General features: G+C 40.8%; 3 protein-coding genes across 4 annotated transcripts in view; 2 read left to right on the top strand and 1 right to left on the bottom strand.

The window, feature by feature from the left end:
- Nucleotides 1-940: 940 nt before the first annotated feature.
- On the top strand, nucleotides 941-2,007 carry LOC129180008 (immediate early response gene 5-like protein). Its single transcript, XM_054773981.1, has one exon. It carries the CDS (start codon nucleotides 963-965, stop codon nucleotides 1,950-1,952), a length of 990 nt encoding a protein of 329 aa, XP_054629956.1. The 5' UTR covers nucleotides 941-962; the 3' UTR covers nucleotides 1,953-2,007.
- Nucleotides 2,008-2,539: 532 nt separating this feature from the next.
- On the top strand, nucleotides 2,540-10,999 carry zgc:154046 (Carnitine O-acetyltransferase-like). Its single transcript, XM_054774382.1, has 14 exons — nucleotides 2,540-2,664; nucleotides 5,420-5,689; nucleotides 5,781-5,899; nucleotides 6,403-6,456; nucleotides 7,113-7,278; nucleotides 7,365-7,539; nucleotides 7,630-7,808; nucleotides 7,890-7,990; nucleotides 8,080-8,199; nucleotides 8,290-8,412; nucleotides 8,479-8,614; nucleotides 8,693-8,755; nucleotides 8,837-8,974; nucleotides 10,473-10,999. The coding sequence occupies exons 1-14, from the start codon at nucleotides 2,638-2,640 to the stop codon at nucleotides 10,686-10,688; spliced, it is 1,887 nt and encodes a 628-aa protein (XP_054630357.1). The 5' UTR covers nucleotides 2,540-2,637; the 3' UTR covers nucleotides 10,689-10,999.
- The window catches only part of adamts13 (ADAM metallopeptidase with thrombospondin type 1 motif, 13), a 22,875-nt gene continuing 19,093 nt past the window's right edge, over nucleotides 10,233-14,014 (bottom strand). Inside the window, exons 28-29 of one of the 2 annotated variants that reach the window (XM_054774378.1) lie at nucleotides 11,303-11,478; nucleotides 10,233-11,221 (exon numbers count right to left, since the gene is read on the bottom strand). In XM_054774378.1, coding sequence (XP_054630353.1) covers nucleotides 11,066-11,221; nucleotides 11,303-11,478 — 332 coding nt within the window. In that variant the 3' untranslated portion in view covers nucleotides 10,233-11,065. Of the gene's footprint in view, nucleotides 11,222-11,302; nucleotides 11,479-14,014 lie in introns of those variants that run through there. The other variant, XM_054774380.1, reaches the window with a different exon arrangement.

Below are 14,014 nucleotides of genomic sequence, written 5' to 3'. Positions count from 1 at the left end.
GAAAGCAATTACTCGGTCCATAAAGGGACTGATTTGAAACAGCAGTCCTCTATTCTACCATACCTCTACAATGTATTCTACTTTCTCCTGCTCTCTACTGACTGCTACAACTCTTTCTCACTGCATTGGTTGCATTATTCCGTTATATTTTACTCCATTTTATTTTACTATATTACACAATCCACACACACCCACACACACACACACTTCTCAGTATGAAAAATAAATAAAGGACTGTTTCAATTACTGTATGTCTTTAAATCATTTTACTGATGGAGACATGATAATTTAACAGTATGATTAATTGTGGTCTACGGTGCAGGATAACAACACTGCATCACACTGAGAGGTATTTCTTATTTCTCTGTGTCTCTTGCACTCCTACTATAATAAACAGTATCAAATTGATACCTCTGAAAGTACGAATAAAAATGTTATTATACCTTAGTAGGCATAATTTTGAAAGAGCCTTGTATTGTATCTAATTGGAATGCGAAAGTATACCAAATTAAGTGACACTATAACACCATCAACGAATAACTATGCAATTAATATGTTTTTTACCCATTATACTATACTAATACTTTACTACACTATAGTATACCATACTATACTGTATTATAATATACTACATTGGTGTTTCTGTGTATTCTAATCATAAGTTGCTTCTCTGTGGTGCATTCTCCGTGTATGACTTCTACTCTGATCTATTCTGTTGTATTCTATCCTATTCAGTGTGGCCAGTAAAGTCAGGTGCATTGCTATTTAAAAAGCCCGGAACACATTTAGTGAAACGCAGCATGGCCTCTCGCTTGTATGTGCATTCTGAATGAGGCAAGTAGTGATATTTGCGTATAACAGAAGCACCGCCTCCCTCCCATTGGACAATGTCTGCGTGAGGGCGTGGCAAGGAAATATGAGAGTTGCAAACCCATGCCCTGACTGAGTAGACATGGAGCGCCATGTACATGGTCTACTCGAACCAAACACAAATCTCTCCTAGAGACGCTCTTATTTCTTTTGCAAAAAAGGCAAACCGTTTGAGAGACCGGAAGACAAGTGTGGCCCAGTTGAGGATGGAGTGTGCTTTTGACGCACAGAATCTGATTTCCATTTCTTTGAGGAAAATCCAGAGCTCCAGGACGCAGAGAGGAGGCATCAAGCTACACAAGAACTTGCTGGTAACGTACGTGCTGAGAAACGCCAGGCAGTTTTATATGAGCAAGAACTTGTCGCCAACGCCAAGGACGCACCAGTATGAGGATGTTACCGCAGCCCGAGAGACGCACGAATACCTCGAACTGACCGGAAGCTTTACGGAGTTGGCCAATGACTTCTACTGCAACTTTAGCGGGGTGGAATCGGACACTTGGCACTGCGGAGCGCACCAGCCCAGCTGCCAGCCTGCAGAGGTGGCGCACCAAGACGCTTCCTCGTGCTCAATGGTTCCTCCAAGTGACTTGGACCTCATGGTTTCGGAAACCTTTTGGACTTGTGCGGACAAGCCTGCGTGGGAGTTACACATCCCGAGCACGCAAACCAACCACAAGACTGTCCTGGACTTGGACACGCATGTGGTGACCACTGTCACCAATGGATACTTCCACTCAGACTGTTGCGCGCAGCCCAAACAGTCTCAAGGCGCGCAGTGCTATGCTAAAAAGAGACGCATGGACACAAGTTATCACATTGTTGACCCAGAGTTCTACTTGTCTGACTTTGTGCCAGTGCCGTGGAAACGGATGCGGACTGATGATGATGCACACTCAGACTCAGAGCTGGACTCCACAAACATCTCCAACCTGATCTCGGTTCTGGGTTCGGGTGGACTATCTGAGTTTGTGAGTTGGCAGCACACAGACCTGGAGCAGATATTTGCCTCTCAAACTCTGTGTTTAAAACATACATTGTTATCGGGCAGCGGCTGGACGCGAGCGATCGAGGCGTTTTGATTTGTATGATTGTTTCTTTGTACCATTTTATTTCAAAATAAACCATGACACCACCTCTGCTCTGTTATTGAAACACGTGACGAACATATGCACTTCATATATGCACAATTATTGTATAATATAATCAGTTCACGCGCTGCTTATTTTCAATGATAGTTTCTAGAGTCCTTGGGTTGTGTTTACTGGTGAGATCATTTTCTTTTCAGAGATGTTGGAAGAGCGCCACCATGTGGCCAATGAAGAGATGTGCATATGCTCACGCCACATTGGTGCGCAGTTATTTTTCAGTGTTAAATCTTATTTTTGAACATATAGCATTTATACTATATATATTTGCCATATTCAATGTAAAATCTGACATCGGAATGTGATTTCCAACTCAATAGTAGTCATAGGTCGTACAATTATACACGAATACTAAGTCAGGCCGATAGTACACTAACCATGAATGGCTCGCTCAGGTAGTGCGGTTATTTGAGATATTATTAAGAAATCGATCATATGAGTCATTTATTTTGTGTTAGTCACAAGTTGGTATCAAAGTTGAAAAGCAGGTATTTAAAGGGCGCGCAGTTGCTCACTGGTCCGGGGGGGGGGGGGCGGGCGGCTCAGAATAGACGCCGTGCTTGTCCTTGAGACATGACAGCTCGTAGCTGTGGCATCTTTAGCGCGTCTACCTGACAAGATGTTGGGTGTTTTTGTCAGAGCTGCGGTAAGTGTGTTGTACATTTATTATGCATTAACATAGCATTGATGTCTGTTGCATCTGTTTGGGTTGACAACTCCAGGACGGGTTGACGGGGGGTGGGGCTCGAGCTGCTCGGGACAGCAGGGACATTTGAATATGTGGTTATGTCATATTAGGTTAAACGTGTTTTAGTTCGTCTGACAGGTCGTGTTAGGTTATTTGCTATGCTGGAATAATACATCAATGCGTTTGTGACCATCCCCATATCGTTAGCCTGCCGTTTTAGCCTGTCATGACCTAACGTTAGCTTAAAATGGTCATGCTAATAACATAGCCCTCGACGCTACATAACTCATAAACACAAATTTATTTCAAAAGAAACACGCATTTCGTCGACATTCCCACACGCACAGCGGCTAAAATAGCACTCGCACGTTCTTAAAACATGTTCGTAAATAACGTCTTATTTCGAAAAGACGAACCGAACCGGAAGCGTGCAGACTGATGTGACAATTATATGTCGTCAACACCGACAGTGATCTAAAATAATAAACATTTAATTTTGATGTTTGGCCAACTTTGTAGTTCAATGTGCAAACTTTCTACATCGAGGGCCTCATGAAAAATCAAAAGCTGCATGAGGCCACTGTGGGCTATATAATGAAAGACAATGCTTGGCTATTAATAGTTATTAGTATCAACATTTCAGCATTTTGTCGTTACATTATATGGGTCATTCTCCCTCAACGGGTTACCAAAAGCGATATGGCATTGTTATTCTCGAACCAATTTGCATATTAAAATAAAGTATCACTTGTTCTGTTTCAGTTAATGGCGAAAAACTTGCAACAAAATATCACATTTTGGTATATTTTATGACAAGAGGGCGCTGTTTACTGCAATCTCAGTTGTAACATTTACATTAAAAATACTGTAATTTATTCACTAGTTATTATTATTACTTTGATAAATGCTTGAGTTACACATTGTATGAGTAAATAAATTAATTTAAAGTCAAAGGATTCTAAAAAAAAAACATTTGTGAAAAAAACAGTTTTGACATTTTTACTTGTGCGTCAGCGTGATTAAGTGCACTCTATTTATAACGATTTATGATGGTGAGGCTTTTTCTGTGAAGATTTTTTTCCACAGCTTACCATTTTTGTTGTTATTGGGCTGACCAAGACTGCCGTAGCGGTGACGTTTCTTTAGGTAGTGGATGGAACCTGCCTCAAACTCTGTGCGAGACTCACCACTGTGTTCTTCAAAGTATTGTTAGTTAGCACAAGAGTGACACACTTCACCTTACTCGAAACATGATGTAAAAAAATAGTTCCCCAATGTGTATTGATTTGAAAAAAAATACGATTATGAAAAAATGATGTAGATCTGTAGAAAACCAGATTATTGTGTCAGTGTCAGATTCTTTGACACTATGCCATATTTCTGATTTTCTATCAGTGTCATTTTTGTTATTGACTGAATTTGACAAACCCAGCGGAGGAATAACACGCAAATACTCTGAAATTCACATTGTGCGTCAATGCAGATGTCAGCTCATTTGCATATAGACTTCCTCGATTCACTTTTAGCTACATTGTGTGCGGACTACGCTGGTTATGTTTCACGAGGTATGACGTTTTGTCGGAGTTTGGTCAAAGTACATGTTTTAGATGCAGCAAAATGCGTTTGGTACAAATTGAGGTGTTATACTTCGGAAATCACAGTTGCTGAGTTCCACCGTTTTGTATGAGTTCTTTTATCGTATTTGTGACACACTTTTGCATGTCACAAAGTGGCGATGCGCACACAGGCTGAAATTGACATCAGATCGTGTTTTATACACAACAGACCTGATGAAAATATTCAACAGTTTCCCCCGTTTATTCAATGTGTTTGCAGTATATTTTTCTTTCTAACAGCTGCAAATCACCCCAGTCTGTGCGTCATGCCACTCGGCACCCTCCCTGATACCATTTTCAGGAGAATCACCCACATTCCTTTTTGCTCTATTTTTCCATTGTTTTTTGTAAATATTTTGTTTCTACAATCTGCCACGGGCTAATGATAAATGTCTGGAGGCCCCGGGCCGCACTTTGGACACCCCTGGTGTAACCGATCGCCATAATCTGCATGGGGCTACACAGAGATTTCTCGCACACGCCAGTGTTTGTTTAAGATACCATTCCAAAGGTTCAACTATGTTAACCTTCTATTTTAGGTTGCCAAGGTGCGTACAAACAAATCTGTTTTGCCCAGTTGTTTTGGTGTCGGCTATCACAAGCCAAGTCATGCTAATGTAGGTGGTTTTAAACTTTGTTCACAGCAATAAACCAGGTTTCTCTAGCACTCCTCTTACAGTCAGTTCATATTTAACAACATGACGACATCTTGATTTATGTGCCGACATTAGGCAGTTGGTGTACTTATCAATTGTTAGATGAAACGTTATTGAGTACGTGGTCAGAAGAAAGTCATACTTTGAAATGTCAGTCTTGGGGCATAATGTTTGCACATTTGAGATTTGTCAGAAGTGATAATTACTTCTTTGTCAGCAAGGTTATGCAAAATTACCGATTTATTGGTTTCCACAAAACTTAATGGAGTTTTTAAATGCAGTGTGAATACAGATAAACGTGTAGATCCTCCCCTTGGTTTTTACATTTAAATCTTAAATCTCAGCTATAAACAGTAAAGGGCTTTGAAGGTGATCCATTTTAGGATTGCTCAGCCCTGGCAGAGGTTTTTCTACTTCTAATCCAAAAGTGTGTTTTTCCAGCTGCGGCCTGGCATGGTGAAACCATGTCGCCTTCTCAGGCCGGTTACGCAGATCCAGGAAAGGTCCCTGGTTCATCAGGAGGGTTTACCCAAGCTGCCTGTGCCGCCGTTGAAACAGACATGTGATCACTACCTGGCCGCTCTGGAACCTATTGTCAGTGAAGAGGAGCTGGAACACACCCGAAAGCTGGTGCAGGAGTTCCTCAAGGGTGGGGTCGGGGAACGTCTGCAGAAGGGTCTGGAGCGACGGGCCCGAAAGACGGACAACTGGGTAGATATTTGATGTCTTTTACCTTTATCATAGCATAAGTTAACCTTTATCATTTGATGAACTAGACATTACTAAACCAAATCTCTGGCAGCTGTCTGAATGGTGGATGCAGTCAGCCTATTTGGACTGTCGGATGCCAGTGGCTGTGTACACGAGTCCTGGTGTGGTCCTGCCTCGCATGCACTTTGAAGATCGCCAAGGACAGATGAGGTGAACCGCTAGCCACAAACCAATGTTACATTTCCACCGTTGCAAACACAAGCGCCAATACCTAATGCAGGCTTTAAATATACTGTGTTGCCATGTTCTCATTGAGAATTAATGTCATGATAATTAAGGAGGTTGTTTCCAAGTAAGATTAACTGTACATCAAAAATGTGAGTAAACAAGTTCATATTCAGCTGGAGCTTCAAGGCGACCTTTGCACAGGCTTCCTTCACCATACTAGCTATTTAAAGCATGCTGCTCTTAGCGTTGCTCAGCTGTTTTTGACTGCTGTGACCCATGGGATATGCTGTGAACATGCCTGCCACATGCAGGAAGAGTCGAGCTAGTCATGCTCTTAGTACATGCTCTTAGTACATGCTTTGGCACTACATTGTCTTCAGTGCAGATAGATGGGAGACTATTGTGTCAGTTGGCTGGGCATTAGCGCACATCATGTGTCATCCTATTACAGAAAGTGTCATAAATCGGTGATGTCTTCTCTGCAGGTTTGCAGCTAAATTGATAGCAGGAGTGTTGGAGTTTAAAAAAATGATTGACAGGTGAGTTTCTTCAGGCATATTGCAAATACAGTGGAATTTCTATAAAATCAAATGCCCCTCAAGTCCTTCAATTCAGAATTTTACCATATTTCACCTTCACAAGCTGATTGACTCTCATGTCCCAATGTGTTTTGCTTGTTCTTTGGCTTTTTGTGCATTTTTTGTGACATTCAAAACAGACGGCCTCCGTCAACAAAGCTGTGAAGAAATGTTACACGCAGAAAGTGGACTCACATTCATAGCAGCGAGTATCCATCTTAATCATACGTGTCACTTGTCGTCAAAGTTAAGGCAGAGTTTTGTTGTTTTTAAGTTTCACAGTAGTTTATTTCTTTTGACACTTGTGTGACATGTATGGATATTAAAAATATTTCTAGTTTAAGTTAAAAGTGATTTATTTAATTGTTTTTAGTATGTATTAATATTAACAGTGTAATATTATAAAGGTTTTTATACTGGTAACTGTTTGGAATGGATTGCAGTGGATGCCCGCACATTTGCAAGTCAGCATTCATAGTTTCAAAAGCCACATAAATCGGAGGCCAGCCGGTGTCCAGAATGAATTATGTCTGACCCAAGAGGTTCCACTGTATCATACTCTTAAACCAAAGTGACAGTCTTGAACCACTGGAAAATAATGTGTTCATGTGACACAGTGAGACGCTACCTGTAGAGTATCTGAGCAAGAAGCCCCTTTGCATGGACCAGTATTACCAGATCCTGTCCTCCTGCCGTATCCCTGGACCAAAGAGAGACACTGTTGTAAATCACGCCATCGGGAAAACGCCTCCCACGCACATCACTGTAGTTCATAACTTCCAGGTACTCTAGATGGCACTGTTGTTCTATTCGTACATGTCTATTGTAGACTCAACAACACAGTTCAATCATCCTGTTTTCCTTCCCAGTTTTTTGTCCTGGACGTTTACAACAGCGACGGCACTCCGCTGACAGTGGATCAGATTTACATGCAACTGGAGAAAATTTGGAACACCTCTTTACAGACCAACAAGGAGCCTATTGGTATCCTAACATCACAGCACCGCAACACTTGGGGAAAAGCATATAATAATCTGATTAAGGGTAAGAAGGCACGACGGGCTGTCAGTAACTTTGATTTATTCTACTAGTATAAAGGCCTATTCTTATTCTGTTATTCCCCTCACTCCTCAGATAAGACAAATAAGGAGTCAGTACGTGCCATCCAAAAAAGCATTTTCACTGTATGTTTGGATGCGCCCATGCCCCGCGTGTCAGATGAGCTGTACCAGAGCCGCGTGGCTGCACAGATGCTGCATGGAGGTGGGGCTCGCTGGAACAGTGGCAACCGCTGGTTTGACAAAACGTTACAGGTGAGGGAAAGTCCATTTAGGTCAAGTACGAGAGATGCAGCAACGATTGGAAGTTTCAGTTTTCATATGAATCCTCCACAGTTTATTGTTGGTGAAGACGGTACATGTGGACTGGTGTATGAGCATGCACCTGCAGAAGGCCCACCTATTGTGTTTCTCATTGATTACGTTGTTAAGTATATGTAAGGTCACTTTTTATTCTATTTAGATGAATGCGTTCACCATTTTTAATCAGCCTGGAAATGATGATAATGTAATTGTTTTGTTGCAGGCAGAAGACTGAAATCATCCGTTCCCCAATGGTTCCTCTGGTCATGCCTCAGAAGCTGCGTTTCAACATTAGCCCTGAGGTCAAGCGAGACATTGAAAAAGCAAAACAAAATATGAATATGTATGTCAAGTGGAGTTGAAAATATAATATTTAGCTCCCTGCTTTGATGTCCAACTTTTTCCATAACTTCTTCTTTCTTTGCATTTCCAGAATGGTGCATGACCTAGATGTGAAAGTGCTTTTGTTCTCTCATTATGGAAAAAATGTGCCAAAGCAACACAAACTGAGTCCAGATGCTTTCATTCAAATGGCACTTCAGCTTGCCTATTTTAGGTGAGAAATACCAATTGACATCCAGATAATGTCTGGATGGTCACTTGTCTCATTTTTGCATTTAAGGATGTACAATGCATGTTGCCCGACATATGAGAGTGCGTCGTTACGCATGTTCAAATATGGACGAACGGACGCAATACGTGTAACTACCATGGACTCGTTAAAATTTGTCCAAGCCATGGAGGACCCAGCTAAACAGGTATAATTAAAGTACTTCTTGAGAGATAGTCTCGACTAAATGATGTTGTCCGACTGAGCATTAAAATGTTGCCAACAGAACACAGAGAGGCTGGCACTGCTGCAGAAGGCCACTCAGACACATAGGGAGAACACATACAATGTGAGGACTCATTATTTTAACCCTAGAACTATGTAACGTACCGCACGTTTGCCTCATGACACGCAGCTTCTCTTTTTTTAGGCCATTCACGGACAAGCCGTGGACCGACACCTTCTGGGATTGAAGATACAGGGTATTGAAGATCTCACTTCTATGCCTGAGATATTCATGGACACCTCTTTTGCTGTGGCTCACCATTACAATCTTTCCACCAGCCAGGTATGTTCACTTAGATACAGTGCATTCAAGAATGTACAGGTGCATCTCAATTACGGATAGATACTGGCATAAAAATGTGATATCGGATCATGTCAGTATAGTTTTTTCTGCCAGTAATGACATCAGAGTGCATGTGAGAACTCATCAAACTGCATTGTGCTCCATAGAGTAAAAATTAGCTCAGTATGTCAGCGGTGTGGAATTATTTCTACTTTAGGTTGAAAATATGCACTTTGCAGTTACTTTGAAGTGTTACGGTTTGCTCTTTGCGTGTAATACGGCTCCACCGAAATAGTAACACTGACTCCTGACGGAGACAGGTACTGCTGCACACGCTGTAGCGCCAAAACAGGAAACAGGAAACCAAAATAGGCGCACACAACAGGAAACTAAGGAAAACCAAAACTAAAGCGCAACTAGTTCCGCTGAGCATAACTAACATAAAGCGCTGGTTATGCGAGGGGGGAGTAAGGCGTCTTCCTTCAATACTTCTATTCTAATATCACACCTCGGGAAGAATGACTTGGAGTCACACGCAGCATTTTGACACTATTTCTGTAACTTACATTGCATGTTGCAGTATTTGTCTTATTTTGCACAGCGTTTGTGAAATGCATTCCATAGAAGACGCATAATGAGTTCATTACATAACATTAGCTTGAGGGAAGAGCTGCTCCCTACTGTGTATTGGTATCGGTTGATATTGGTAATGAAGTGCTGCGTAATATCGGAGCATCTCTTGTCTCAATAAATTTGAATATCATGCAAAAGTTATTTGACTTCAGTTCATTTCAAAAGGAGCGAAAATTCATTTGCAGTACAGTGTAGTGTAGTATAGCGCAAAGTAGTTAATTTTATGAAATACTGAATTTGGGATTTTTATTAGCTGTAAGCTATAATCAACCAAATTATTAGTAAATACATTCTTGAAATATTTCACTCCGTGTGTAGTACATTTGTAGTATATGAGTTTCATATTCAAATGTATAGAAATGTATCTGTATATGCTTGTGAATGAGAGTGTCCATGTAATACCGTTGTGCATCAAAGCTATTTTTATTTCTAATTATCTTCTGTTTGTTTTGGTCATACAGTACATACTAAAAGATCCATTTTAACACTCAAGTCAACGGATTCAAACTTAGTACAAGAAGAAAATGCTGATGGTTTTTATTTCTCTCCATCCAAACATTTATCTGAAATAGCAGACTTATTCACAAGGCAAAGTCGTATCATCAGTCATAGATTGATCGGTGCACGTCTTGTGCTTCTGAGTGGATTCTGTGAGCGTTATTAGAATATTTGTATTGCATCTGTAGGTTGCTATAGCATGCTGTGATGTATTAACCAACTGTAGAGTCCTTGATTAATTTCCTTGTCAAGCATTTCAGCTCGATATTAGCATCTCTCAGCATTCAGACCCAATTTTTTGAGGAAATTGTCAAGTCTAGCTTTTTGTACTTGTGCGTGATTCCTCATCCGTGTGTGTCGGTTCCAGGTTGGTTCCAAGACCGACTGTGTGATGTGCTTTGGTCCAATGGTGCCAGATGGCTATGGAGTGTGTTACAATCCCATGGATGAGCACATCAACATCGCTATCACGGCCTTCAACAGCTGTGAGGAGACAAATGCAGCCAAGTTTGCACAAACTGTAAATGGTGCACTGTTGGACATGAGAGCTCTTCTGGAAGACACAGCTACAGCCAAGCAGTGATCTCACAAGTTCCGGGTGTTTTATATGGAAACTGGAAATCAACCAGCACCAAAGTTGTGCCAAGTATGCCTCATTGACATGGACCTGCAATGCACTGAGAGTGTTGGTGTAACTACTACTGCTGTGTGTAAAGTTTCAAGTTGCAAGGACTTTGAAATGAAACACATCTTGTTGATGGGAAATCTATATTTTGTTACATGGTGTTGAACGCATATATAAAACACTACATGAACAAAAATTGCAAAGTATACTTATTAAATGTAACATAAGTCTATTATATCACATTTCTATTTTTGTTTGATACACAGCAACAGCTATGTTTGATAGACCAAATATAGTTTATTTTAAAAGAAATATTTGTTAAGGCATCAAAAAGCTCAAAGTTGTACAAAGGAATATTCCGCCCTAAAGCTCCCTGCAGTGTGCAGGTAGTCTCCATGGAATTCAATTTCAGCCATAGCTCCAGAGGAGCGCCACAGAAACAGCTGCGGGCCTTTAAACACGTTGGTTGTCAAGACATTCTTGTCCCGGATCTGAACGACACACAAACCAAGTTGTTGCAGATACTGATGTGGCATGGTATATCATGCAATATAACAGCAAAAAGTCCCCACCATAATGTACGTAGACTGTAAGTTTGTAGCGTTGAAGGCCAATCCTATGTGCACTGCTTGGATTCGGATCTTCATTGAGGGAGGGGCGTTGATGAGGACCCGACAGGTGTGGTTAATATTAGACGTTGTTGGATTCTCAAAGACTCCGCTGGAGGAAAACAGCTGCTTGTCACAATCTTTAGGACAGAATGATAAATTGATCAATGGCAAATACACAACTGATCTAAGCATCATATTCCGCTGGTTAGTAATAGTTCCGTATGCTTGTAGGACAGCTATGCGACCAGACGTTTACATACACTCATCATGGGCACACGTTATTCATTTTGTGTCCTTTATTATTGATTTCATTTTTAAAAACTAGTTAAGTATACACGTTTGAATTTACATTGGTTTGTCTCTAATTTACATAGGGTCAAAATTATACAGAGGATCATTGTTCAGTTGGAACACCCAACTGAGTCCATGTTTTAGTCATCGTGCTTGATTTCAGATGAATTTGAAGAATCTGGAGATAGTTCTCCTGCTACCACCACCATGCTTGACAGTTGGTACGGTATTGTTCAGTTTGAAATCCTCACATTGACTCCTTCAAACATACTTCTTGTCATTATGGCCAAGTAGCTCAATCTTTGTCTCATCTGACCATCAAACGTTTTGGGTTTTTTTTGGCATTTGGCTTGTTCAGCTGCAAATTTAATTCGAGCCAGATGGTTCTGATTTCAGAGCAGTTATTCTTTATGCACCCTTTCTGCACCTTCTCTGCACATGGAGATGTAAAACTGGCTTGTGAGTGTTCCAGAAGTTTCCATGTCATGGCATTTTATGAGCTGTGGTGGTTCTTGGGTCATTCTAGATCAGTTGTTCTCAACTGGTTTGGCTGCGGGACCCGCTATTACCCATCAATGAGATCCAGCGACCCAAATTGTGGACTTTTTTTAAAGCAAATTTCACAAATATTATATTTATTTAATAAATCACATCTGTTTATTTGGAATTTTTAAAAAGTTAAGCAGTAGCCTAGAAGGCGCTTACTTTTTAACATGTGCAAGCTGCGCCCCAGGGAAGCCTGTCACGATAACAAATTTAGCTGGATGATACAAATGATTGCCGATAAACGATATTATTGTCAACATTATCTCGAGACCATTTTTTCATTTCATAATAACATACTGTATGGCATAATAATGCAAGTACACCGTACGCAATAAACTTACTAACCCTAATTTCTCAAGAGTGTTTAACATTGTAATTGGAATGTCAAGCGCTTTTATATAAAATAAGCAAATTAACATAATAAAATAAACAAACAAAAAAACAACAATGAAAATAAAATTGACTCTCAGTCTCTTTTAGCAAAAATTGCACTTAAATAGAAATCACAATATTCCAGATTTTGAATCAGTGTCACTTTCATTTGTCTGACTATTGAAAAAAAAAACAACAGAGAAATAACCCGACAATACTCTGAAGTTCACATTGTGTGTAAGCAAATGTCAGCTCATTTGCATATACACTTCTTCTATTGCATGTACAATAGATCATTGGACAATTTTGCCCAATAATCCAATAACTTCAATAACTTTTCTAATGGGATGTCAGCCATTGCAAAGATTTCTACAAAATCAATCCAAGAACAAATTGTAATGCCCGTGCTTGTGGTTAAGGAAGATGTAGTCACCAAAGCACTTCCAAATGATATTTTTTGACATCCTTATTTTTTTTGCACAATTAGACAGGATGTGGCGCTCTTATTTTGAAGGCTGGAAGTGTATTGTGTGTGTTGAGAATGTTTGATGACGGTTAAGACAGGGTGGGAGCAAGAATAAACGTGCCTCGTTCTTATTTGACTGAAAACTTGCACGTCTGGGGCATGGTAAAACGCTCGCTTACATTAACAAGCTGTAGAAGGCAACACAGTGTAAACACACTCCTAGAGCCTGAGTAGCACACACACAGCCGCACTAGCTAAGTTAACCCAGCTAGCTTCAATTCACGCGCCGTAAGAGGAGTTTTTCCGGCAACTTTCTCCGGTGTTTCAGGCCGCCATATCGACATGTTTAGTTCGGGGGGAGTTAGTGTTTGTGATGACATTCCGCCATGATTTAGCAGTCCGCCGGTGAAATACTTCCCCACACAAACATTCCTTCTCGCCACGATGACCTGTTTGGAGAGAGAGGAGGAAATCAAACAAGCATGCACACGTCAATATATCGAGGCCGGCAAAATTATCGAGTTTGTTTTTATTTATCGCATTTATTGATTATCGTGACAGGTCTAGCCCCAGGTAACACACACGTGTGCAGGAGCCTTTGCGATTTGTAATTTTGAGCCAGTTGCAAACAGTCCCTTTAATGAAAAGACATAAAGTGCTGTTTGAATTTGAGGTCGTGCAAAACAATAGTGTGCCAGGACAAATCATTTCAGGAACAATACGTTTTTATCCACAAAAATTATTTCAACAAAAATTGTCATTACGGTTCCGGTACCGGTACCGTCATGCTGTACCTGGCAGTCTGCATTAAGGACAGAATTCCCCCAGGCAACACAACATCTTTGCTTTATGCCATGCTCTTTTCCAGTAGATATCTAGCTGTAGCTTTGTGTCGGACAGACGGCGCATTAAGTCCACACTTGAGGTACTTCCCCTCCCCTCAAGGTTCACCAAATCACCCATAAACATGGCATGCACCTCATGGTGGCGTACCAAGC

This window comes from Dunckerocampus dactyliophorus, chromosome 4 (assembly GCF_027744805.1).
Source record: "Dunckerocampus dactyliophorus isolate RoL2022-P2 chromosome 4, RoL_Ddac_1.1, whole genome shotgun sequence".
NCBI classification, from domain to species: Eukaryota; Metazoa; Chordata; class Actinopteri; order Syngnathiformes; family Syngnathidae; genus Dunckerocampus; species Dunckerocampus dactyliophorus.
This window is presented reverse-complemented; position numbering and strand designations above follow the sequence as displayed.